Here is a 24,949-nt window from a genome sequence, read left to right as displayed (position 1 = left end):
GTTGTTAAGTCAGTGCAGGCTATATCGCTAGGTCAGTGCGACTATGTTGTTAAGTCAGTGCAGGCTTTATCGCTAGGTCAGTGCAGACTAATGAACAGCATTTTGTGGATATGTTTGCTGTAGTGAGTGCAGGCTATGTTGATAGGTCAGTGCAGGCTATGTTGTTAGGTCAGTGCAGGCTATGTTGTTAAGTCAGTGCAGGCTATGTTGTTAAGTCAGTGCAGGCTATGTTGTTAAGTCAGTGCAGGCTATATCACTAGGTCAGTGCAGACTATGTTGTTAAGTCAGTGCAGGCTATATATCTAGGTCAGTGCAGACTATGTTGTTAAGTCAGTGCAGGCTATATCGCTAGGTCAGTGCAGACTATGTTGTTAAGTCAGTGCAGGCTATATCGCTAGGTCATTGCAGACTATGTTGTTAAGTCAGTGCAGGCTATATCGCTAGGTCAGTGCGACTATGTTGTTAAGTCAGTGCAGGCTTTATCGCTAGGTCAGTGCAGACTATATTGTTAAATCAGTGCAGGCTATATCGCTAGGTCAGTGCAGACTATGTTGTTAAGTCAATGCAGGCTATATCGCTAGGTCAGTGCAGACTATGTTGTTAAGTCAGTGCAGGCTATATCGCTAGGTCAGTGCAGACTATGTTGTTAAGTCAGTGCAGGCTATATCGCTAGGTCAGTGCAGACTATGTTGTTAAGTCAGTGTAGGCTATGTTGTTAAGTCAGTGTAGGCTATGTCGCTTAGTCAGTGCAGGCTATGTTGTTAAGTCAGTGCAGGCTATATCGCTAGGTCAGTGCAGACTATGTTGTTAAGTCAGTGCAGGCTATATCGCTTAGTCAGTGCAGGCTATGTTGTTAAGTCAGTGCAGGCTATATCGCTAGGTCAGTGCAGACTATGTTGTTAAGTCAGTGTAGGCTATGTTGTTAAGTCAGTGTAGGCTATGTCGCTTAGTCAGTGCAGGCTATGTTGTTAAATCAGTGCAGGCTATATCTCTAGGTCAGTGCAGACTATGTTGTTAAGTCAATGCAGGCTATATCGCTAGGTCAGTGCAGACTATGTTGTTTAGTCAGTGCAGGCTATATCGCTAGGTCAGTGCAGACTATGTTGTTAAGTCAGTGCAGGCTATATCGCTAGGTCAGTGCAGACTATGTTGTTAAGTCAGTGTAGGCTATGTCGCTTAGTCAGTGCAGGCTATGTTGTTAAGTCAGTGCAGGCTATATCGCTAGGTCAGTGCAGGCTATGTTGTTAAGTCAGTGCAGGCTATATCGCTAGGTCAGTGCAGACTATGTTGTTAAGTCAGTGCAGGCTATATCGCTAGGTCAGTGCAGGCTATGTTGTTAAGTCAGTGCAGGCTATATCGCTAGGTCAGTGCAGACTATGTTGTTAAGTCAGTGCAGGCTATATCGCTAGGTCAGTGCAGGCTATGTTGTTAAGTCAGTGCAGGCTATATCGCTAGGTCAGTGCAGACTATGTTGTTAAGTCAGTGCAGGCTATATCGCTAGGTCAGTGCAGACTATGTTGTTAAGTCAGTGTAGGCTATGTTGTTAAGTCAGTGTAGGCTATGTCGCTTAGTCAGTGCAGGCTATGTTGTTAAGTCAGTGCAGGCTATATCGCTAGGTCAGTGCAGACTATGTTGTTAAGTCAGTGCAGGCTATATCGCTTAGTCAGTGCAGGCTATGTTGTTAAGTCAGTGCAGGCTATATCGCTAGGTCAGTGCAGACTATGTTGTTAAGTCAGTGTAGGCTATGTTGTTAAGTCAGTGTAGGCTATGTCGCTTAGTCAGTGCAGGCTATGTTGTTAAATCAGTGCAGGCTATATCTCTAGGTCAGTGCAGACTATGTTGTTAAGTCAATGCAGGCTATATCGCTAGGTCAGTGCAGACTATGTTGTTTAGTCAGTGCAGGCTATATCGCTAGGTCAGTGCAGACTATGTTGTTAAGTCAGTGCAGGCTATATCGCTAGGTCAGTGCAGACTATGTTGTTAAGTCAGTGTAGGCTATGTCGCTTAGTCAGTGCAGGCTATGTTGTTAAGTCAGTGCAGGCTATATCGCTAGGTCAGTGCAGGCTATGTTGTTAAGTCAGTGCAGGCTATATCGCTAGGTCAGTGCAGACTATGTTGTTAAGTCAGTGCAGGCTATATCGCTAGGTCAGTGCAGGCTATGTTGTTAAGTCAGTGCAGGCTATATCGCTAGGTCAGTGCAGACTATGTTGTTAAGTCAGTGCAGGCTATATCGCTAGGTCAGTGCAGGCTATGTTGTTAAGTCAGTGCAGGCTATATCGCTAGGTCAGTGCAGACTATGTTGTTAAGTCAATGCAGGCTATATCGCTATGTCAGTGCAGACTATGTTGTTTAGTCAGTGCAGGCTATATCGCTAGGTCAGTGCAGACTATGTTGTTAAGTCAGTGCAGGCTATATCGCTAGGTCAGTGCAGACTATGTTGTTAAGTCAGTGTAGGCTATGTCGCTTAGTCAGTGCAGACTATGTTGTTAAGTCGGTGCAGGCTATATCGCTAGGTCAGTGCAGGCTATGTTGTTAAGTCAGTGCAGGCTATATCGCTAGGTCAGTGCAGGCTATGTTGTTAAGTCAGTGCAGGCTATATCGCTAGGTCAGTGCAGACTATGTTGTAAAGTCAGTGTAGGCTATGTTGTTAAGTCAGTGTAGGCTATGTTGTTAAGTCAGTGTAGGCTATGTTGTTAAGTCAGTGTAGGCTATGTTGTTAAGTCAGTGTAGGCTATGTTGTTAAGTCAGTGTAGGCTATATCGCTAGGTCAGTGCAGGCTATGTTGTTAAGTCAGTGCAGGCTATATCGCTAGGTCAGTGCAGGCTATGTTGTTAAGTCAGTGCAGGCTATATCGCTAGGTCAGTGCAGGCTATGTTGTTAAGTCAGTGCAGGCTATGTTGTTAAGTCAGTGCAGGCTATGTTGTTAAGTCAGTGCAGGCTATATCGCTAGGTCAGTGGTATGTTCTCAAACAGCCTTGACCCGGTATTGTAATCAGTTTCTGTCTGGTATGTTCTCAAAAAGCCTTGACTCGGTATTGTAGTCAGTTTCTGTCTGGTATGTTCTCAAAAAACCTTGATCCGGTATTGTAGTCAGTTTCTGTCTGGTATGTTCTCAAAAAGCCTTGACTCGGTATTGTAGTCAGTTTCTGTCTGGTATGTTCTCAAAAAACCTTGACCCGGTATTGTAGTCAGTTTCTGTCTGGTATGTTCTCAAAAAACCTTGATCCGGTATTGTAGTCAGTTTCTGTCTGGTATGTTCTCAAAAAACCTTGATCCGGTATTGTAGTCAGTTTCTGTCTGGTATGTTCTAAAAAAACCTTGATCCGGTATTGTAGTCAGTTTCTGTCTGGTATGTTCTCAAAAAGCCTTGACCCGGTATTGTAGTCAGTTTCTGTCTGGTATGTTCTCAAAAAGCCTTGATCCGGTATTGTAGTCAGTTTCTGTCTGGTATGTTCTCAAAAAGCCTTGATCCGGTATTGTAGTCAGTTTCTGTCTGGTATGTTCTCAAAAAGCCTTGATCCGGTATTGTAGTCAGTTTCTGTCTTGTATGTTCTCAAAAAACCTTGACCCGGTATTGGTATTGTTGATAGCGCCATTTAAATTCAATTATTAGTGTTTGTGGTGGAAGCGGTGGCTTCCTAACCTGAATTCCTGGTTTCGAATCTCGGTAAAGACCGGGATTTTGCATTTGAAAATCTGATGAATCCCCTCTAAAGACTATTTGTATTTGAAAATCTGATGAATCCCCTCTAAAGACTATTTGAATTTGAAAATCTGATGAATCCCCTCTAAAGACTATTTGAATTTGAAAATCTGATGAATCCCCTCTAAAGACTATTTGCATTTGAAAATCTGATGAATCCCCTCTAAAGACTATTTGCATTTGAAAATCTGATGAATCCCCTCTAAAGACTATTTGCATTTGAAAATCTGATGAATCCCCTCTAAAGACTATTTGCATTTGAAAATCTGATGAATCCCCTCTAAAGACTATTTGCATTTGAAAATCTGATGAATCCCCTCTAAAGACTATTTGCATTTGAAAATCTGATGAATCCCCTCTAAAGACTATTTGCATTTGAAAATCTGATGAATCCCCTCTAAAGACTATTTGCATTTGAAAATCTGATGAATCCCCTCTAAAGACTATTTGCATTTGAAAATCTGATGAATCCCCTCTAAAGACTATTTGCATTTGAAAATCTGATGAATCCCCTCTAAAGACTATTTGTATTTGAAAATCTGATGAATCCCCTCTAAAGACTATTTGTATTTGAAAATCTGATGAATCCCCTCTAAAGACTATTTGTATTTGAAAATCTGATGAATCCCCTCTAAAGACTATTTGTATTTGAAAATCTGATGAATCCCCTCTAAAGACTATTTGTATTTGAAAATCTGATGAATCCCCTCTAAAGACTATTTGTATTTGAAAATCTGATGAATCCCCTCTAAAGACTATTTGTATTTGAAAATCTGATGAATCCCCTCTAAAGACTATTTGTATTTGAAAATCTGATTTATCCCCTCTAAAGACTATTTGTATTTGAAAATCTGATTAATCCCCTCTAAAGACTATTTGTATTTGAAAATCTGATTAATCCCCTCTAAAGACTATTTGTATTTGAAAATCTGATTAATCCCCTCTAAAGACTATTTGTATTTGAAAATCTGATGAATCCCCTCTAAAGACTATTTGTATTTGAAAATCTGATGAATCCCCTCTAAAGACTATTTGTATTTGAAAATCTGATGAATCCCCTCTAAAGACTATTTGTATTTGAAAATCTGATGAATCCCCTCTAAAGACTATTTGTATTTGAAAATCTGATGAATCCCCTCTAAAGACTATTTGTATTTGAAAATCTGATGAATCCCCTCTAAAGACTATTTGTATTTGAAAATCTGATGAATCCCCTCTAAAGACTATTTGTATTTGAAAATCTGATGAATCCCCTCTAAAGACTATTTGTATTTGAAAATCTGATGAATCCCCTCTAAAGACTATTTGTATTTGAAAATCTGATGAATCCCCTCTAAAGACTATTTGTATTTGAAAATCTGATTAATCCCCTCTAAAGACTATTTGTATTTGAAAATCTGATTAATCCCCTCTAAAGACTATTTGTATTTGAAAATCTGATGAATCCCCTCTAAAGACTATTTGTATTTGAAAATCTGATGAATCCCCTCTAAAGACTATTTGTATTTGAAAATCTGATGAATCCCCTCTAAAGACTATTTGTATTTGAAAATCTGATGAATCCCCTCTAAAGACTATTTGTATTTGAAAATCTGATGAATCCCCTCTAAAGATTATTTGTATTTGAAAATCTGATGAATCCCCTCTAAAGACTATTTGTATTTGAAAATCTGATTAATCCCCTCTAAAGACTATTTGTATTTGAAAATCTGATGAATCCCCTCTAAAGACTAGTTGTATTTGAAAATCTGATGAATCCCCTCTAAAGACTATTTGTATTTGAAAATCTGATGAATCCCCTCTAAAGACTATTTGTATTTGAAAATCTGATGAATCCCCTCTAAAGACTATTTGTATTTGAAAATCTGATGAATCCCCTCTAAAGACTATTTGTATTTGAAAATCTGATGAATCCCCTCTAAAGACTATTTGTATTTGAAAATCTGATGAATCCCCTCTAAAGACTATTTGTATTTGAAAATCTGATGAATCCCCTCTAAAGACTATTTGTATTTGAAAATCTGATGAATCCCCTCTAAAGACTATTTGTATTTGAAAATCTGATGAATCCCCTCTAAAGACTATTTGTATTTGAAAATCTGATGAATCCCCTCTAAAGACTATTTGTATTTGAAAATCTGATTAATCCCCTCTAAAGACTATTTGTATTTGAAAATCTGATGAATCCCCTCTAAAGACTATTTGTATTTGAAAATCTGATGAATCCCCTCTAAAGACTATTTGTATTTGAAAATCTGATGAATCCCCTCTAAAGACTATTTGTATTTGAAAATCTGATGAATCCCCTCTAAAGACTATTTGAATTTGAAAATCTGATGAATCCCCTCTAAAGACTATTTGTATTTGAAAATCTGATGAATCCCCTCTAAAGACTATTTGTATTTGAAAATCTGATAAATCCCCTCTAAAGACTATTTGTATTTGAAAATCTGATGAATCCCCTCTAAAGACTATTTGTATTTGAAAATCTGATGAATCCCCTCTAAAGACTATTTGTATTTGAAAATCTGATGAATCCCCTCTAAAGACTATTTGCATTTGAAAATCTGATGAATCCCCTCTAAAGACTATTTGCATTTGAAAATCTGATGAATCCCCTCTAAAGACTATTTGTATTTGAAAATCTGATGAATCCCCTCTAAAGACTATTTGCATTTGAAAATCTGATGAATCCCCTCTAAAGACTATTTGTATTTGAAAATCTGATGAATCCCCTCTAAAGACTATTTGTATTTGAAAATCTGATGAATCCCCTCTAAAGACTATTTGCATTTGAAAATCTGATGAATCCCCTCTAAAGACTATTTGTATTTGAAAATCTGATGAATCCCCTCTAAAGACTATTTGTATTTGAAAATCTGATGAATCCCCTCTAAAGACTATTTGTATTTGAAAATCTGATGAATCCCCTCTAAAGACTATTTGTATTTGAAAATCTGATGAATCCCCTCTAAAGACTATTTGTATTTGAAAATCTGATGAATCCCCTCTAAAGACTATTTGTATTTGAAAATCTGATGAATCCCCTCTAAAGACTATTTGTATTTGAAAATCTGATGAATCCCCTCTAAAGACTATTTGAATTTGAAAATCTGATGTATCCCCTCTAAAGACTATTTGTATTTGAAAATCTGATGAATCCCCTCTAAAGACTATTTGAATTTGAAAATCTGATGAATCCCCTCTAAAGACTATTTGAATTTGAAAATCTGATGAATCCCCTCTAAAGACTATTTGAATTTGAAAATCTGATGAATCCCCTCTAAAGACTATTTGAATTTGAAAATCTGATGAATCCCCTCTAAAGACTATTTGAATTTGAAAATCTGATGAATCCCCTCTAAAGACTATTTGAATTTAAAAATCTGATGAATCCCCTCTAAAGACTATTTGAATTTGAAAATCTGATGAATCCCCTCTAAAGACTATTTGTATTTGAAAATCTGATGAATCCCCTCTAAAGACTATTTGTATTTGAAAATCTGATGAATCCCCTCTAAAGACTATTTGTATTTGAAAATCTGATGAATCCCCTCTAAAGACTATTTGTATTTGAAAATCTGATGAATCCCCTCTAAAGACTATTTGTATTTGAAAATCTGATGAATCCCCTCTAAAGACTATTTGTATTTGAAAATCTGATGAATCCCCTCTAAAGACTATTTGCATTTGAAAATCTGATGAATCCCCTCTAAAGACTATTTGTATTTGAAAATCTGATGAATCCCCTCTAAAGACTATTTGTATTTGAAAATCTGATGAATCCCCTCTAAAGACTATTTGCATTTGAAAATCTGATGAATCCCCTCTAAAGACTATTTGTATTTGAAAATCTGATGAATCCCCTCTAAAGACTATTTGTATTTGAAAATCTGATGAATCCCCTCTAAAGACTATTTGCATTTGAAAATCTGATGAATCCCCTCTAAAGACTATTTGTATTTGAAAATCTGATGAATCCCCTCTAAAGACTATTTGCATTTGAAAATCTGATGAATCCCCTCTAAAGACTATTTGTATTTGAAAATCTGATGAATCCCCTCTAAAGACTATTTGTATTTGAAAATCTGATGAATCCCCTCTAAAGACTATTTGTATTTGAAAATCTGATGAATCCCCTCTAAAGACTATTTGTATTTGAAAATCTGATGAATCCCCTCTAAAGACTATTTGTATTTGAAAATCTGATGAATCCCCTCTAAAGACTATTTGTATTTGAAAATCTGATGAATCCCCTCTAAAGACTATTTGTATTTGAAAATCTGATGAATCCCCTCTAAAGACTATTTGTATTTGAAAATCTGATGAATCCCCTCTAAAGACTATTTGTATTTGAAAATCTGATGAATCCCCTCTAAAGACTATTTGAATTTGAAAATCTGATGAATCCCCTCTAAAGACTATTTGTATTTGAAAATCTGATGAATCCCCTCTAAAGACAATTTGAATTTGAAAATCTGATGAATCCCCTCTAAAGACTATTTGTATTTGAAAATCTGATGAATCCCCTCTAAAGACTATTTGAATTTGAAAATCTGATGAATCCCCTCTAAAGACTATTTGAATTTGAAAATCTGATGAATCCCCTCTAAAGACTATTTGTATTTGAAAATCTGATGAATCCCCTCTAAAGACTATTTGCATTTGAAAATCTGATGAATGCCCTCTAAAGACTATTTGCATTTGAAAATCTGATGAATCCCCTCTAAAGACTATTTGTATTTGAAAATCTGATGAATCCCCTCTAAAGACTATTTGTATTTGAAAATCTGATGAATCCCCTCTGAAGACTATTTGTATTTGAAAATCTGATGAATCCCCTCTAAAGACTATTTGTATTTGAAAATCTGATGAATCCCCTCTAAAGACTATTTGTATTTGAAAATCTGATGAATCCCCTCTAAAGACTATTTGTATTTGAAAATCTGATGAATCCCCTCTAAAGACTATTTGTATTTGAAAATCTGATGAATCCCCTCTAAAGACTATTTGTATTTGAAAATCTGATGAATCCCCTCTAAAGACTATTTGTATTTGAAAATCTGATGAATCCCCTCTAAAGACTATTTGTATTTGAAAATCTGATGAATCCCCTCTAAAGACTATTTGTATTTGAAAATCTGATGAATCCCCTCTAAAGACTATTTGAATTTGAAAATCTGATGAATCCCCTCTAAAGACTATTTGTATTTGAAAATCTAATGAATCCCCTCTAAAGACTATTTGAATTTGAAAATCTGATGAATCCCCTCTAAAGACTATTTGTATTTGAAAATCTGATGAATCCCCTCTAAAGACTATTTGAATTTGAAAATCTGATGAATCCCCTCTAAAGACTATTTGTATTTGAAAATCTGATGAATCCCCTCTAAAGACTATTTGTATTTGAAAATCTGATAAATCCCCTCTAAAGACTATTTGTATTTGAAAATCTGATGAATCCCCTCTAAAGACTATTTGTATTTGAAAATCTGATAAATCCCCTCTAAAGACTATTTGTATTTGAAAATCTGATGAATCCCCTCTAAAGACTATTTGTATTTGAAAATCTGATGAATCCCCTGTAAAGACTATTTGTATTTGAAAATCTGATGAATCCCCTCTAAAGACTATTTGTATTTGTGTACAGATGAAACCTGTGAACGACACAACTTATTTCCAAAAGGTGACGATAAAAATGAAGGCCAGCCCATTGACAGCCATCATCTAGGTAAGAACTTGAGTGGTGCTGATGTAGATTTTACTGAGCCCTGTAGACATATGTCTGTCTTCATTTTGAACATTTGTTCAATAGATTTAAACTTATTTTCTTCATTTGTTTTCTAAGTATTTTAATTTCATATGTTTACAATATTTCACTAGACTCAATCTTGATACATGTCATGTGTTTTTATTTTACAAGCAACACTGACCTAGAAAAATTCAGTATGATGAAAACTTTATTTTCAAGAAATACGTTTAGGATATTTTTGTTTTTCCTAGTATAAATAAAGAAACATAAATATTGGAGATTTATATTTTAATTATAAAAACAATTTAGAAACTTTTTGTAATAAGATATTTAATACACACAAAACATCTATTCTACAATGACAAATTAAGACAATATACACAAACTCTATACAAACAATGTCAAAAAAAAAGGTTGAGACATTGTGAAACAGTGAAACACTAGACTTGGTGCTATGGTATCCGTGGGGCTAGAAAAATATAGTTCACTTTAGTTCTGACATGAACATAGGCCTCCCATGGTTGACTTGAGGCCTCGTTTTGTAAGAACGAAAGACAAAATTATGGAAACAATCAATGCCTCCTTCTCATCATAAGGTATGTAAGCATGGGATGGGTAAACGTATGGCGGATAATTTGTGTTTGTATAGACTGAACAGATTCTGATGTAACCAGGGGTATGGCGGATAATTTATGTTTGTATAGGTTGAATAGATTCTGATGTAACCAGGGGTATGGCGGATAATTTATGTTTGTATAGACTGAACAGATTCTGATGTAACCAGGGGTATGGCGGATAATTTATGTTTGTATAGGCTGAACAGATTCTGATGTAATCATCTCAGTTGAACTATAAATAGAGAAGTGAAAGTTGAAGTGGGAGGTCAAGGACAGACAGAAAGACAGACAGAAAGACGTTTTTCACTTTGCATTTTGTTTCCGTTGTTTAGGAAGAGAATATTTGACCTGTGTCTGTGTTGACATACATCTACATTGACGTTGAAAGATGTGTGTGTGCGTGCGTGCTTGTGTGTGTGTGTGTCTAGGGCCTGGTGTTAATCAAAGTTACTTTCATTTTCGTGTGAATAGTTTCTTTAAAAAGTTTCATTGAAGTCGCGGCACTAAGAAATGAACACACCTACGACGATCGATTAAGACCAACTGTCTGGAGCTACAACCCAACACACCCGTGTAGCAACACCAACACACACACACACTTACCTCTGAAAGTAAGAAAATAACTGAAGGAAAAAAAAATGTCAAAGTAAAACTTCAGGAAATTTGGCGTTCTCCTGTACAAAGTACAAACTTATCACAAGGAATTCGTAAAGGGGGAGGGGAAATCTTTCACATCGGGGGGTATCTAGCTTGTGTGTGTGTGGTGGGGGGGGGGTAGTCTTACTTTGTGCTGTGTTGATGAAATTATCTGATTTGTCTTCATTTTCCCCAACACAACATGCAACTGTTGGTTTTGAAATGTCAGATCAACACCAGTGCATTGATTCTCTAACACTTTGCTCGAGCAGTTCCATTGACTCAAAGCAATATTTACATTAACCACTGCTTTTTGGTGGGAACAAAAAAAAATTTGCTGTGCACTTAATATTTCTGTTATGACACAAACTTGAAAGGTAAAATGCATGTCTAGAATGGCTGCCTGGTCATGTCGTATGCGCTTCCTACTATCGCCACAATGGTCCCGAGTTTGAACCTTGCCTGCTTTCATCCCCTGCCGTCCTGTAGGAGAACTGGACTTAGTGGAAATATTTTGTTAAGGAACGCCTTGACGGAAACAAGAAATCAAACAATCACTTCAAACCAGCCTTGGAGCACTATCTAATGGGTACCTGTCAGTAGTTGGGGTAATGTAAAGACGGTTGGTCGTTGTGCTGGTCACGTGACACCCTCGTTAACCGTGGGGCACAGAAACAGCTCTGCCCACTTGGTCTAAAAACGGATCTTCAAATTTAGAAAATAAAATTTACAAATATCGTTAAATTACTCCAGAGATTTTCACACTAGAACTTTTTACGAAAGTTATCCAAGGTGAACAAAGACTTACTCAATTAAAACAATACGCGCCCACGTGTGGCTCGGTGGTAAACACCGCTTGGCCACCTATGAAGGGGGCTAGAGTTCAAACACCGACTCAAGATGATTTATGTTTATGGAGAGCGCCTAAAGGCAGCACGGAAACCTCCTCCCAGATACCCCCTCTCCCCCCGCCCCCACTGGACCACAAAAGAAATTGGAACATGGCGCACTGAGCTACAGAAACATGAAGGATGAGCTGTGAAGTCTAGGATTGTATAGACTATAGAAGATAAAGTTTGCACGTGTGCTAAGATTTTATCTTTACCAAAAGATGGTCGGTGATCACATGATCTACAAGATGCATACAATCATCAAATGAACTTGAGAATAAGACACGACAAGATCAAATGGCGGGATCCTGCGACTTAGTAGCGACACATTTCGTGACACACTCACACCCGAATCACATAATTATTGGTGAAAACGACTGCTCACAGAGGGCCCAACAGTTGAGACTATGAAACTAGTGGTATGTATTACTGCAAAGTAGTCAAAACTGACTCAAACATAATAAGACTTATTATTCTTAATTTGAAAATGGTGTTGTTCAAGAATAAAAAAATACATTTGCATATTCATTATAAAAAAAAAGTGTTAGTTTTCCAAAGACACACTTAGTTATTTCGAACTGCCTTATAAAGAAATGTAGGGCGCTAAAAAAATGTTTCAGCCAAAACAATGTTTCCAAACCTATCACAGACACCCGTGATAAATGAAAACCCTAACTAACACACACAAACGTTTCCTACATTAGTAGCATACAATGACTTGAGCACTTATTGACTTGAGCACACAATGACCTGAGCACACAATGACCTGAGCACACAATGACTTGAACACACAATGACTTGAGCACTTATTGACTTGAGCACACAATGACTTGAGCACTTATTGACTTGAGCACACAATGACTTGAGCACACAATGACTTGAGCACACAATGACCTGAGCACACAATGACCTGGGCACACAATGACCTGAGCACACAATGACTTGAGCACACAATGACCTGAGCACACAATGACCTGAGCACACAATGACTTGAGCACACAATGACTTCAGCACACAATGACTTCAGCACACAATGACTTGAGCACACAATGACCTGAGCACACAATGACTTGAGCACACAATGACTTGAGCACACAATGACTTGAGCACACAATGACCTGAGCACACAATGACCTGAGCACACAATGACTTGAGCACACAATGACCTGAGCACACAATGACCTGAGCACTTATTGACTTGAGCACACAATGACTTGAGCACACAATGACCTGAGCACACAATGACCTGAGCACACAATGACTTCAGCACACAATGACTTCAGCACACAATGACTTGAGCACACAATGACTTGAGCACACAATGACTTCAGCACACAATGACTTCAGCACACAATGACCTGAGCACACAATGACTTGAGCACACAATGACTTCAGCACACAATGACTTCAGCACACAATGAGTACAAAACTTTACACGGATTTAAAAAAAAATGGCTGATGGGCGTGGTCTAGTAAGTTAGTACCATTGTTATTTTAAGTATGCTACAAGTTCCATTGTTATGTGAAGTATGCTTAAACTTCTATTGTTATGTGAAGTATGCTAAAAGTTCTATTGTTATGTGAAGTATGCTACCAGTTCCATTGTTATGTGAAGTATGCTAAAAGTTCTATTGTTATGTGAAGTATGCTACCAGTTCCATTGTTATGTGAAGTATTCTACCAGTTCCATTGTTATGTGAAGTATGCTACCAGTTCCATTGTTATGTGAAGTATGCTACCAGTTCCATTGTTATGTGAAGTATGCTACACAAGAAATGTCTACGTCATCTACATGTAGCGAATGATGTCAGATAAATTGTTATTCAGATAATTTAGTGTTGCAACAGGTTTGGGATCTAACTCCGAACAGCTAACACATTCTCACATGTTGGCCCATGTAAAATGTAGGTGTTAATACTCATTCGTTGGTTTGTAGCTCCAAACATCTAGTACAACTAAACCGACGTAGGCGTATTCAATTCTTAATATAGAATTTGAAAAAAAAAACAACTTTCAAGACAAAACTGAATAAAACTTGTATTTATAAATAAACAAGCTCTAGCAGACAGATCTCTTGTGTCTCACGTGTCTCGCTTGTTCTTCTTTCTTCAACTTTCACACCGCTATTTATAAGCATGAACTATGAAAGACAACCTCGTGATTTCATCAGAATCTGTTCAGCTTACACAACCAAAACATCCGCCCACTATTTCTTATGCTTACATCAAAACTAACACAAATACTCCACAGCAGTAAGTTTACAAACATGCTTTAATGAACGCTTCAATTTACATCTTCAGTTTAAACATTATTACATTCTATTACACAATGTACAACATATGTATGTAAGTATAATGTCAGTGAGAACTAAGACCTAGGGGAAGTGGTCTGTTTCTAGATCAAAGATCTAGGGGAAGTGGTCTGTTTCTAGATCAAAGATCTAGGGGAAGTGGTCTGTTTCTAGATCAAAGATCTAGGGGAAGTGGTCTGTTTCTAGATCAAAGATCTAGGGGAAGTGGTCTGTTTCTAGATCAAAGATCTAGGGGAAGTGGTCTGTTTCTAGAACAATGACCTAGGAGAAGTGGTCTGATTCTGGAACAGAGACCTAGCGGAAGTGGTCTGTATCTGGAACAAAAACCTGGGGAAGTGGTCTGTTTCTGGAATAAAGATCTAATGGAATCGGGAACATGTCTGTTTCTGTCCCAATTTGATTTGGCTAAATTTCGAGATGGAATGTTCTTTTCTGTAGGCTTAAAAAAACAAACAACTGAAGACCTCGCATTCACTAGTTTGAAAAACTTCTTTACCCACTAGATTTGCGTCACGACTGACAAATAATTTGCTAAATCAATAATAATAATAATACATGTATTTTGTTTTTTGTTTGTTTGTTGTTGATTTTTACAAAAAAAGACTAAAAAAAAACAGTTTAAATATTTGTTGACGTCTTGATAATATTATTTTACGGGGGGAGGGGGGAACTCTTCAGCCGTGGCAAGAGACGGAAACTAGACGGATTTGAATAAAATGTTAGGCAAACTTAGGACATGTCGCCTAAAAAGAACCTCATAGGGCTAAGTTAGGACATGTTCGTCTAAAAAGAACCCATTAGGGCAAACTTAGGACATGTCGCCTAAAAAGAACCTCATAGGGCTAAGTTAGGACATGTTCGTCTAAAAAGAACCTATTAGGGCTAAGTTAGGACATGTCGTCTAAAAAGAACCTCATAGGGCTATGTTAGGACATGTTCGCCTAAACAGAACCTCATAGGGCTATGTTAGGACATGTTCGCCTAGATAGAACCTCATAGGTCTAAGTTAGGACATGTTTGCCTAAAAAGAACCTTATAGGGCTAAGTTAGGACATGTTCGTCTAAAAAGAACCTCATAGGGCTAAGTTAGGACATGTCGTCTAAAAAGAACCTCATAGTGCTAAGTTAGGACATGTTCGCATAAAAAGAACCTCATAGGGCTATGTTAGGACATGTTCGCCTAAACAGAACCTCATAGGGCTAAGTTAGGACATGTTCGCCTAAAAAGAACCTCATAGGGCTAATTTAGGACATGTTCGCCTAGATAGAACCTCATAGGTCTAAGTTAGGACATGTTCGCCTAAAAAGAACCTTATTGGGCTAAGTTAGGACATGTTCGCCTAAAAAGAACCTTATAGGGCAAAGTTAGGACATGTTCGCCTAAACAGAACCTTATAGGGCAAAGTTAGGACATGTTCGCCTAAAAAGAACCTTATAGGGCTAAGTTAGGACATGTTCGCCTAAAAAGAACCTTATAGGGCAAAGTTAGGACATGTTCGCCTAAAAAGAACCTCATAGGGCTAATTTAGGACATGTTCGCCTAGATAGAACCTCATAGGTCTAAGTTAGGACATGTTCGCCTAAAAAGAACCTTATAGGGCTAAGTTAGGACATGTTCGCCTAAAAAGAACCTTATAGGGCAAAGTTAGGACATGTTCGCCTAAAAAGAACCTTATAGGGCTAAGTTAGGACATGTTCGCCTAAAAAGAACCTTATAGGGCAAAGTTAGGACATGTTCGCCTAAAAAGAACCTCATAGGGCTAATTTAGGACATGTTCGCCTAAAAGAACCTCATAGGGCTAAGTTAGGACATGTTCGTCTAAAAAGAACCTTATAGGGCTAAGTTAGGACATGTTCGTCTAAAAAGAATCTTATAGGGCTAAGTTAGGACATGTTCGTCTAAAAAGAACCCATTAGGGCTAAGTTAGGACATGTTCGTCTAAAAAGAACCCATTAGGGCTAAGTTAGGACATGTTCGTCTAAAAAGAACCTTATAGGGCTAAGTTAGGACATGTTCGTCTAAAAAGAACCTTATAGGGCTAAGTTAGGACATGTTCGTCTAAAAAGAACCTCATAGGGCTAAGTTAGGACATGTTCGTCTAAAAAGAACCCATTAGGGCTAAGTTAGGACATGTTCGCCTAAAAAGAACCCATTAGGGCTAAGTTAGGACATGTTCGCCTAAACAGAACCTTATAGGGCAAAGTTAGGACATGTTCGCCTAAACAGAACCTTATAGGGCAAAGTTAGGACATGTTCGCCTAAAAAGAACCTTATAGGGCTAAGTTAGGACATGTTCGCCTAAAAAGAACCTTATAGGGCAAAGTTAGGACATGTTCGCCTAAAAAGAACCTCATAGGGCTAATTTAGGACATGTTCGCCTAGATAGAACCTCATAGGTCTAAGTTAGGACATGTTCGCCTAAAAAGAACCTTATAGGGCTAAGTTAGGACATGTTCGCCTAAAAAGAACCTTATAGGGCAAAGTTAGGACATGTTCGCCTAAAAAGAACCTTATAGGGCTAAGTTAGGACATGTTCGTCTAAAAAGAACCCATTAGGGCTAAGTTAGGACATGTTCGTCTAAAAAGAACCCATTAGGGCTTAGTTAGGACATGTTCGTCTAAAAAGAACCCATTAGTGCTAAGTTAGGACATGTTCGTCTAAAAAGAACCCATTAGGGCTAAGTTAGGACATGTTCGTCTAAAAATAACCCATTAGGGCTAAGTTAGGACATGTTCGTCTAAAAAGAACCTTATAGGGCTAAGTTAGGACATGTTCGCCTAAACAGAACCCATTAGTGCTAAGTTAGGACATGTTCGTCTAAAAAGAACCCATTAGTGCTAAGTGAAGGTGTTGGTCTCTACACGCATTGTTTTATTTGCTCCTCTTGCATCCAGCACTGATCTAAGAACTAAGTGAGAGCTCTAATGACATCTTTTATTGAACATTACTATTATAAATGACTCACTAAACAATAAACACAAGATGACTATACACTTATTATACCTTAAATTAAAACACAAGTTATCTACAAACAAAATGCAGTCTCCAAAGTAGATGGATATCTTTTGCTAATCTTAATTCAGTACATAGTTTTATACACACATGCATGGAGTCAGATAGATCTAAAGATAGATGCAACATCTGCAAAAAAGTATGCACCATGAAACAGAAAGCCATTCAATGTGACACCTGCGATGAATGGTACCATGCATCATGTCTCCATATGAATACACCTGTGTATTATGCCTTAGGCAACAAAGATGCATCATGGCACTGTGTACCGTGTGGGTTACCTCAGTTTACATCAGGACTGTTTGATTCCTTTGATGCAGACACTTCTAACCCATACAACATCCTAAACACCATCCCAAACCAAACTCACCAACCACTAGCCAGATCCACTCCTGTTAAACCTAAATCTACTAAAATTAATACAACAGCCTCACTAAACAAACCTACTAAAGAAGTAATACCAAAATACCTTAAAACCTTAATAATAAATTTTCAAAGCATTAGGAACAAAACAGCAGACTTAGAAATTTTATTAGAATGTGAGAAACCAGACATAATTGCAGGCACAGAAACTTGGCTACATCCTGAAATTTATAATGCAGAAATTTTCAATAGTAATTATGAAATTTTTAGAAAAGATAGGGCTGATAATCATGGAGGAGTTCTTTTAGCAATAAAAAACACTCTTATAGCAGAAGAAATTACCTTACCTAACTCAAAAAATATAGAATCAACATTTTGTAAAATTAATACCACCTCAACATCCCTAATAATAGGCAGCATTTACAGACCACCAAATTCTAGTTTAGAATACATGCAGGAACTATGTAATCAGATTACGACACTTAAAGAGACAAATAAAAATGCAGTTTTTTGGATTATGGGTGATTTCAACCTACCTGATATAAATTGGAAAACACTAACCATAGATAAACACCAAAACCTTAAGGACATAAATGAGCTTTTCATAGAAACTTTACACAACCTAAGTTTAGATCAAATCATTAAAAAGCCAACTAGATTAAACAACACATTAGATCTCTTCTTAACCAACAGACCTGGATTAGTAGTTGATTACGATATTATCCCTGGTCTATCAGACCATGAGATCATAAAAATACACAGTCAGATAAAAGCAGTAGCCAATATAAAACCCAAAAGAAAAATCTTACTCTGGAATAAATGTAACCTAACACAACTACACCAAGCTGCATTAAACTTTCAACAAACATTCTTATTAGAAAAAGACATTAACCAACCAGTCGATGACCTCTGGAATTTCATTAAAAACCATCTTAAAAGCATTATAGAAAATCAAATACCAACTAAATACACATCAAACAAAATAAATAAATGCTGGTTTAATAATAGACTAAAGAAGCTTTGTAAACAGAAGGAAAACCTATATAGAAAATTTAAAGAAACTAATGCAGAAAGAGTTTACAAAAAGTATATAAAAATTAAACACTTAACCCAAAAAGTAAGCAGACAGCTGCAGAGTGAATACATAAACAATGTAATATCTAAAGACAACAACAAAAACCTATGGTCATACATTAAGTCTAAGAAAATGGAAACAACAGGCGTAGCGCCATTAAAAGATGAACATAACATAATACATAATGATAATGAAACTAAAGCAAACATTCTAAACAAATACTTTGCATCAGCATTCTCAGCCCCAGGAGACAAAGACATATTACTGAATTTGAACCAAGTAGACAACATAGAAGATATAGTAGTACAAGAAAATGGAATTCAAAAACTATTAGCCAACACCAAACCAAATAAAGCTTCTGGACCTGATGGTATTCCAGCTAGATTACTCAAAGAACTAAGTAATGAGCTAGCCCCAGTGTTCAAAATACTCTTTCAGGCTTCACTTAACCAGGGCAGAGTACCAAAGGACTGGAAAGAAGCTAATGTCACCCCCCTATTTAAAAAAGGAGAAAAATCTGACCCAGGAAACTACAGACCAGTATCACTTACCAGCATCACATGTAAAATCCTAGAACACATAATATGTAGCAACATCATAAACCACTTAGACAAACATAATGTCCTCACACCATACCAACATGGCTTTAGGAAATATAGATCATGTGAAACACAACTAATAGGACTAATTGATGATTTTTCAAAAGGTTTAGATAATAGCGAACAAATAGATGCTATCTTACTAGATTTTTCTAAGGCTTTTGACAAAGTTCACCACCATAGTTTGCTTAAAAAATTAAAATATTTCGGCATTAATGGTCCACTGCATCAGTGGATTAAAGACTTTCTGATAGGGAGAGAACAAACTGTAATAATAAATGGCTCTAAATCAACACCGATAACAGTAAACTCAGGTGTACCTCAAGGAACAGTCTTGGGTCCACTACTATTTTTAATTTACATAAATGATTTACCAAATTGCATTACTTCAGGAACAAAAGTCAGATTATTTGCAGACGATTGCATAATATATAGAACAATAAAAACAACACAAGACACAGATATTTTACAAAGAGAATTAGATGAATTACAGAAATGGGAATCAAATTGGAGCATGTCTTTCCACCCAGAAAAATGTCAGTTGTTAAGAGTAACAAAAAAACTAAAACAAATTAATTCCACTTATCTTATTCATGGCAAACCAGTAACACAGACTAAAAACGCAAAATACCTAGGTGTTATAATAAATGAAAAACTGTCATGGAATCCACATATTGATGAAACTACAAAAAAATCAAACAAAGCATTAGGATTTATTAAAAGAAATTTCTATAAATCAAATAAGAACATAAAACTAAAATGTTATTTAACCTTGGTTAGGCCAATAATAGAATATGCATCCTCTGTTTGGGACCCCTCAACTCAAGAAAACATTAAGAAACTAGAACAGACACAAAATAGAGCAGTGCGATTCATAACAAACGAATATTCACATTTGACTAGAGTAACACCTTTAGTAAAATCACTAAATTTAGAAAGCCTTCAGGACAGAAGGCTCAAAAGTAAAGTAGCAATAATACATAAAACACTGAACCATAATCTTCAAATACAAAAACAAAATTTAATAAAATACTCTGAAAGACACAAAGATAAAGGCACATTCCTCGTCCCATATGCTAGGACAAATTTGTACAAATACTCCTTCTTCCCTAGTGCTATTAGAGCATGGAATGGGTTGCCTGAGCTAGCCAGGAAAACCAGTGACTTGGCAGAATTTAAGTCATTGGTTAATATGCATGACTAAATGCATGACGCGTAGGACGTAATCATCTTCTTTTTTGAAGTAACGTCTGTATTATATAAGATAAGAAGATAAGATATAAAGTGTGTGTGGTGTCTTTTTTCTTATTCGGAATTTTTATATTGAACTTTCACTTTATTGGTTTCATTTTATTAAGTCACTTAGCATCCTTCACCATATTTTTTTTAGTTGTTTTTTTCTTTCCTTTCGGAATGTGTGTCTCACTATGCTGACACATTCTCTAAATAGATGCCCTCCCCCCTCCCAGACTTTTAATTTAAATTGAGTTATCATTTCTCAAACAAATGGGTGTCTGGCTGAGACTACCTGACCCGAGCTGAGTTGTGTTTGCTGAGCGCCTAAATGCAGCACAGAAACCTTCTCCCAAACACCCCCTCCTCACAAAAAAAGATTGGACCAGAGAGCTTTGAGTTTAAAGCATAAAAGATGTACCATACACATGCATACAAACAAACAAAAAATAAATAAAAAGCATTATTCATATTTTTTAAATTGAATAACAATAACCTGGTCAATGCACTTCTGATTGTAAAAACTAGTTCCTTAAACATACAATTCTTTAACAGCACGGAAGGGTATCTCAACATTTGGTACGTAACAGAAGCTGTTCATTTCAATTTGTGTGTTCTTAAAGTCCACCATGAGTTGGTTGTGTTTGTTTTATTGGTGGTCGCACTGTTTGTTTGTTCGTTTGTTTGTTTTTCAAATAAAAGACTCGAGTATTTTTTATGAAGTGATTTACTTTCTAGTTACTTTTGAAATGACAAACTAAAAATAAACCCTCCCCCCCCCTCTCTAAATGACATTCATGTCCATGTTTCTGACTCCATTTTCTATCAGAACTGGACGTGAAGAGGATGTTCCAGATTGGTACGTAACTTCCGGCTATACTAACTTTATAACTAGCAAACAGCCTTGTAGTCTGGTCTCCAAATAGAGCATAGCATTAGGTTTATTTAGATCTAGAAGTCTTGGCCTTCAGCGGAATAAATTGGAAATCTCTTCATTAGAATTCAAGTATCTATATATCAACAAAAGTTCCACCATTTCGTGTTTCGTTTGATTCTGTGGCTCTGTCCATTAAAACACTGCACACTCACAAAATATGTAAATATTGTATTAATGTTCACGTGTAATTGTGAAGTTGGCTAGAGATCTATTCCACCTAGAAGGTCATGACACTTGCCTATGTAATTATTGTAACTAGGATTGCCTATGTAAAGCGGAAGCATGAAAAACCTTTGACCTCTGCTCCCAGAGTGACTGGGGAATACATGCTTCCGTTCTGTTGAGTAAATGTGACCACGTGACCTGTGTTGTCAAAAAAAACTTTATTCAACAACCTACAGCTCAGTCATTGATATGCAGAACTGGTTCAGACTCTGTAAATCTATGGCTCGGTGTAGATCTAGTTGTAAACCTACCTGCTCAAGCTAAATGCACCTTTTTCTTGCTGTACTACTACGGAGGCTTCACATTTTTATCTAGACTAGATTTTTTTTCCCTTTTGAATGCAGATAAAAAACAACCGACAGAATATTGTATTTAAAACATTAATTAATAAATAACAAAGCATAGGCCTATTTGTGTAGATGTTTGGGTATTGTGGTGATTAACAGGCATAACAACAATGGATAACGTACTCGACTCTAGAGCTACTCTTTTATAATCTCTATGTCCCGGGCACATTACGAACACTCATTTGTAACAACCTAACTGACTGGACTATTACATTTTTCTCTTTTTTTGCTGTTGGATTGATCTAATTTTATTTCATAAATATGAAGCAAAGTTTGTCCCTTCCACTTTCCACTACAACACATATTTAAAGTAGTCCTGTTAGTTTGGATACAAAAAGTTGCTTCTAGAGAGTAATGTCTTATGTATTAGTAGGTTTGAAATTCAGAAAAGAAAATTGTGTCAATCCTAAGCCTTGCTATTAACTATCACTTTTGAATTGGTCAATTTTAAATGTTTGAATTTTTTCCCTTTCCTGTTTGATTTATCTCCACCCCCCTTTTTTTTTACACCAATAAAAAAAACTTTACCTATATATATATATGAACCATTTCTTTTACATTTGGAATATCCATGCAGGTCTACATGTATGTTCCATATCTATTATCTCAATGAGCGTGTCCAACTATAAATAAACAATCTGGTGTGTCCGGTGTAGAGACACTAAGAAATGAGGATGAGTTCTAACAAGAGTTATGTCGTTCAGAAGGTAGAGGACACATTGTGTGCAATGGTCAATCAAATGTCTAAGCTTTTTTATTGAAGCAAGTTTTAGTTGACAACAGTCATCTTGACATTGTTGAGTTGACAGCAGTCATCTTGACATTGTTGAGTTGACAGCAGTCATCTTGACATTGTTGAGTTGACAGCAGTCATCTTGACATTGTTGAGTTGACAGCAGTCATCTTGACATTGTTGAGTTGACAACAGTCATCTTGACATTGTTGAGTTGACAGCAGTCATCTTGACATTATTGAGTTGACAACAGTCATCTTGACATTGTTGAGTTGACAGCAGTCATCTTGACATTGTGTAGAATAAAAAATGTATCCTGAAAATTCCCTATAGTCACAGTTTCGTAACAAATGGGAACAATAAGAAACGTTACATTTTTACTTTCTTCTAGTGTCACAAAACTGTAGACTCTAGGACTGATACACTACAAAACTGTAGACTCTAGGACGACTGATACACTACAAAACTGTAGACTCTAGGACGACTGATACACTACAAAACTGTAGACTCTAGGACGACTGATACACTACAAAACTGTAGACTCTAGGACGACTGATACACTACAAAACTGTAGACTCTAGGACGACTGATACACTACAAAAACCAATGCATAGAAACTGATTTGTTTTTTTAGACTAGGCCTACATTCACACAATGTCTACTCGAAGTTATATAAACTTGAAGCTCAACAATTACTAAGAAATATGAAAATTAAAATTAATACTTCCTCAGAATGTTTTGTTGTATTTGAAACATTTAGCTTCTCTATGAACAGATTCATTGATTTGAATAATTCCTTATATACATTAGTTATTATAAGTCCTGTCGATTGAATCGATCTTATACATTCTTTGTTAAAAATTCTATCAATCTTGTAAATTCTATATTGTAAATTTTATCGATCTTATAAATTCTGTTATAAATTCTATCAATCTTGTAAATACTATATTATAATATTATCGATCTTTTAAATTCTTTTATACATTCTATCAATCTTGTAAATTCTATGTTATAAATTCAACGTTACAAATTCTCTCTATCTTATAAAATCTATGTTATAAATTCTCTCGATTTATAAATTCTATGTTATAAATTCAATGTTATAAATTCTATGTTATAAATTCAATGTTATAAATTCTATGTTATAAATTCTCTCAATCTTATAAATTCTCTTAGTCTTATGAAGTCATTGATTCGCCTTGTCCGTCGTTTCAGCTCATTGCATTCACCAAAGATTTTGAACTTTTTGTTTTCCAAAATTGAAGAGCCAAAATTCTATTAATTGTTCAATTGCTTCACTCACCTTAACCTGAACTAATGTCAATAAATTATTTGCCAGTTTGGCTCTGTTTGAAGACTTTCTAATTTCTTGTAATTAATTTTTTTTTCTACAAATTGAGTGCTAACATTAATTTATCATAGAGTCAGTGGTTAAAATGTAACTCGTATGTATGGTACATTTACAGAGACCTGTAGAAGTAGTATGATCTATTGTTCTAACCCTGTAACTCAGTGGTTCTGGACTGTTCGTTCATAACTTCCTGCTGGCCTAATAAACATTCTAGCTACTGTGGGAAGGGGCTGACCCCAAAGCAGTCTATTGCTCTATATGCAATGTTTATAAGAACCACTGGGTCTATAGATTCAATAAGTAGATTTGTAGAGGATGTTTTAGTTTGGTTATTAATTTATAATAGTATAGAGATTAAGTAGTATTAATTTAAAATGTGTTTAGTACTAAAACTATTTATTATAAATGTGTTTTTAAAGTTTCAGTATTGACAATTTAAATTTCAAGAGAAATATCTCTCAAAGAGAGCTTCTAATTCTATCTTGTAATTATATCTTGTAATTGTATAAAATTACGTGATAAAAAAAAGCATGCGATATTTGATTTTTTTTTTATTATTATTATTATTGTACACTAGAGTTACAAATAGATTTTATTGTAAAAAAATGATTTTACCTCCTAAAAATGGAAATAAAAATGACACGGGCGTATATGTTTAATTGTGAATGTAACCATGTTCACGAATCAGAGATTCCCCCATTACTTTATATAAGAAGTGTAACAATGTATACTATTTGGAATAATTGAGAATATAATTCTGTAACAGTTTTTTTTTTTTTGTTGTTTTTAAAGTAATTTGTGTTTGTATTCCATGTCTTCAGATTATACTCGCACGGCCATTGCCTTCACTCTCATGGCCCTGTTCATCATGGCCATTGGCCATTGTTTCGCTTTCTACGCGCTACGCCGGCCACGTTACATTATCAAGAGATTGGCAGCGCTGCTTCACTTTATGACGGGTAGGTGCTAGTAGCTGTAGGCACTGTCATTACAAAGCTTATATTTAACTAATTTCGTCTGTCTATGTCTGTCTGGGCAAATCTTTGACACTTTTTCTCTCCCACTTCCCATTCTCGCATGAAGTTGAAATTTGGCTGACAATTAGCCACGGTCCATGACAACATATAAATCAATAAAGAAATAAACCAATTATAAAATCATTT

General features: G+C 35.9%; 1 protein-coding gene across 5 annotated transcripts in view; it reads left to right on the top strand.

Annotated features, from left to right (window-relative positions):
- The window catches only part of LOC106074474 (uncharacterized), a 42,297-nt gene that overhangs the window by 15,629 nt on the left and 1,719 nt on the right, over window positions 1–24,949 (top strand). For 3 of the 5 annotated variants that reach the window (XM_056020160.1, XM_056020161.1, XM_056020159.1), the window contains 3 exons: window positions 9,354–9,434; window positions 21,023–21,052; window positions 24,608–24,745. In XM_056020160.1, the coding sequence (XP_055876135.1) occupies window positions 9,354–9,434; window positions 21,023–21,052; window positions 24,608–24,745 (249 nt within the window). Of the gene's footprint in view, window positions 1–9,353; window positions 9,435–20,748; window positions 20,773–21,022; window positions 21,053–24,607; window positions 24,746–24,949 lie in introns of all 5 variants that reach the window. The other 2 variants (XM_056020162.1, XM_056020163.1) reach the window with 2 other exon arrangements.

This window comes from Biomphalaria glabrata, chromosome 2 (assembly GCF_947242115.1).
Source record: "Biomphalaria glabrata chromosome 2, xgBioGlab47.1, whole genome shotgun sequence".
NCBI classification, from domain to species: Eukaryota; Metazoa; Mollusca; class Gastropoda; family Planorbidae; genus Biomphalaria; species Biomphalaria glabrata.
This window is presented reverse-complemented; position numbering and strand designations above follow the sequence as displayed.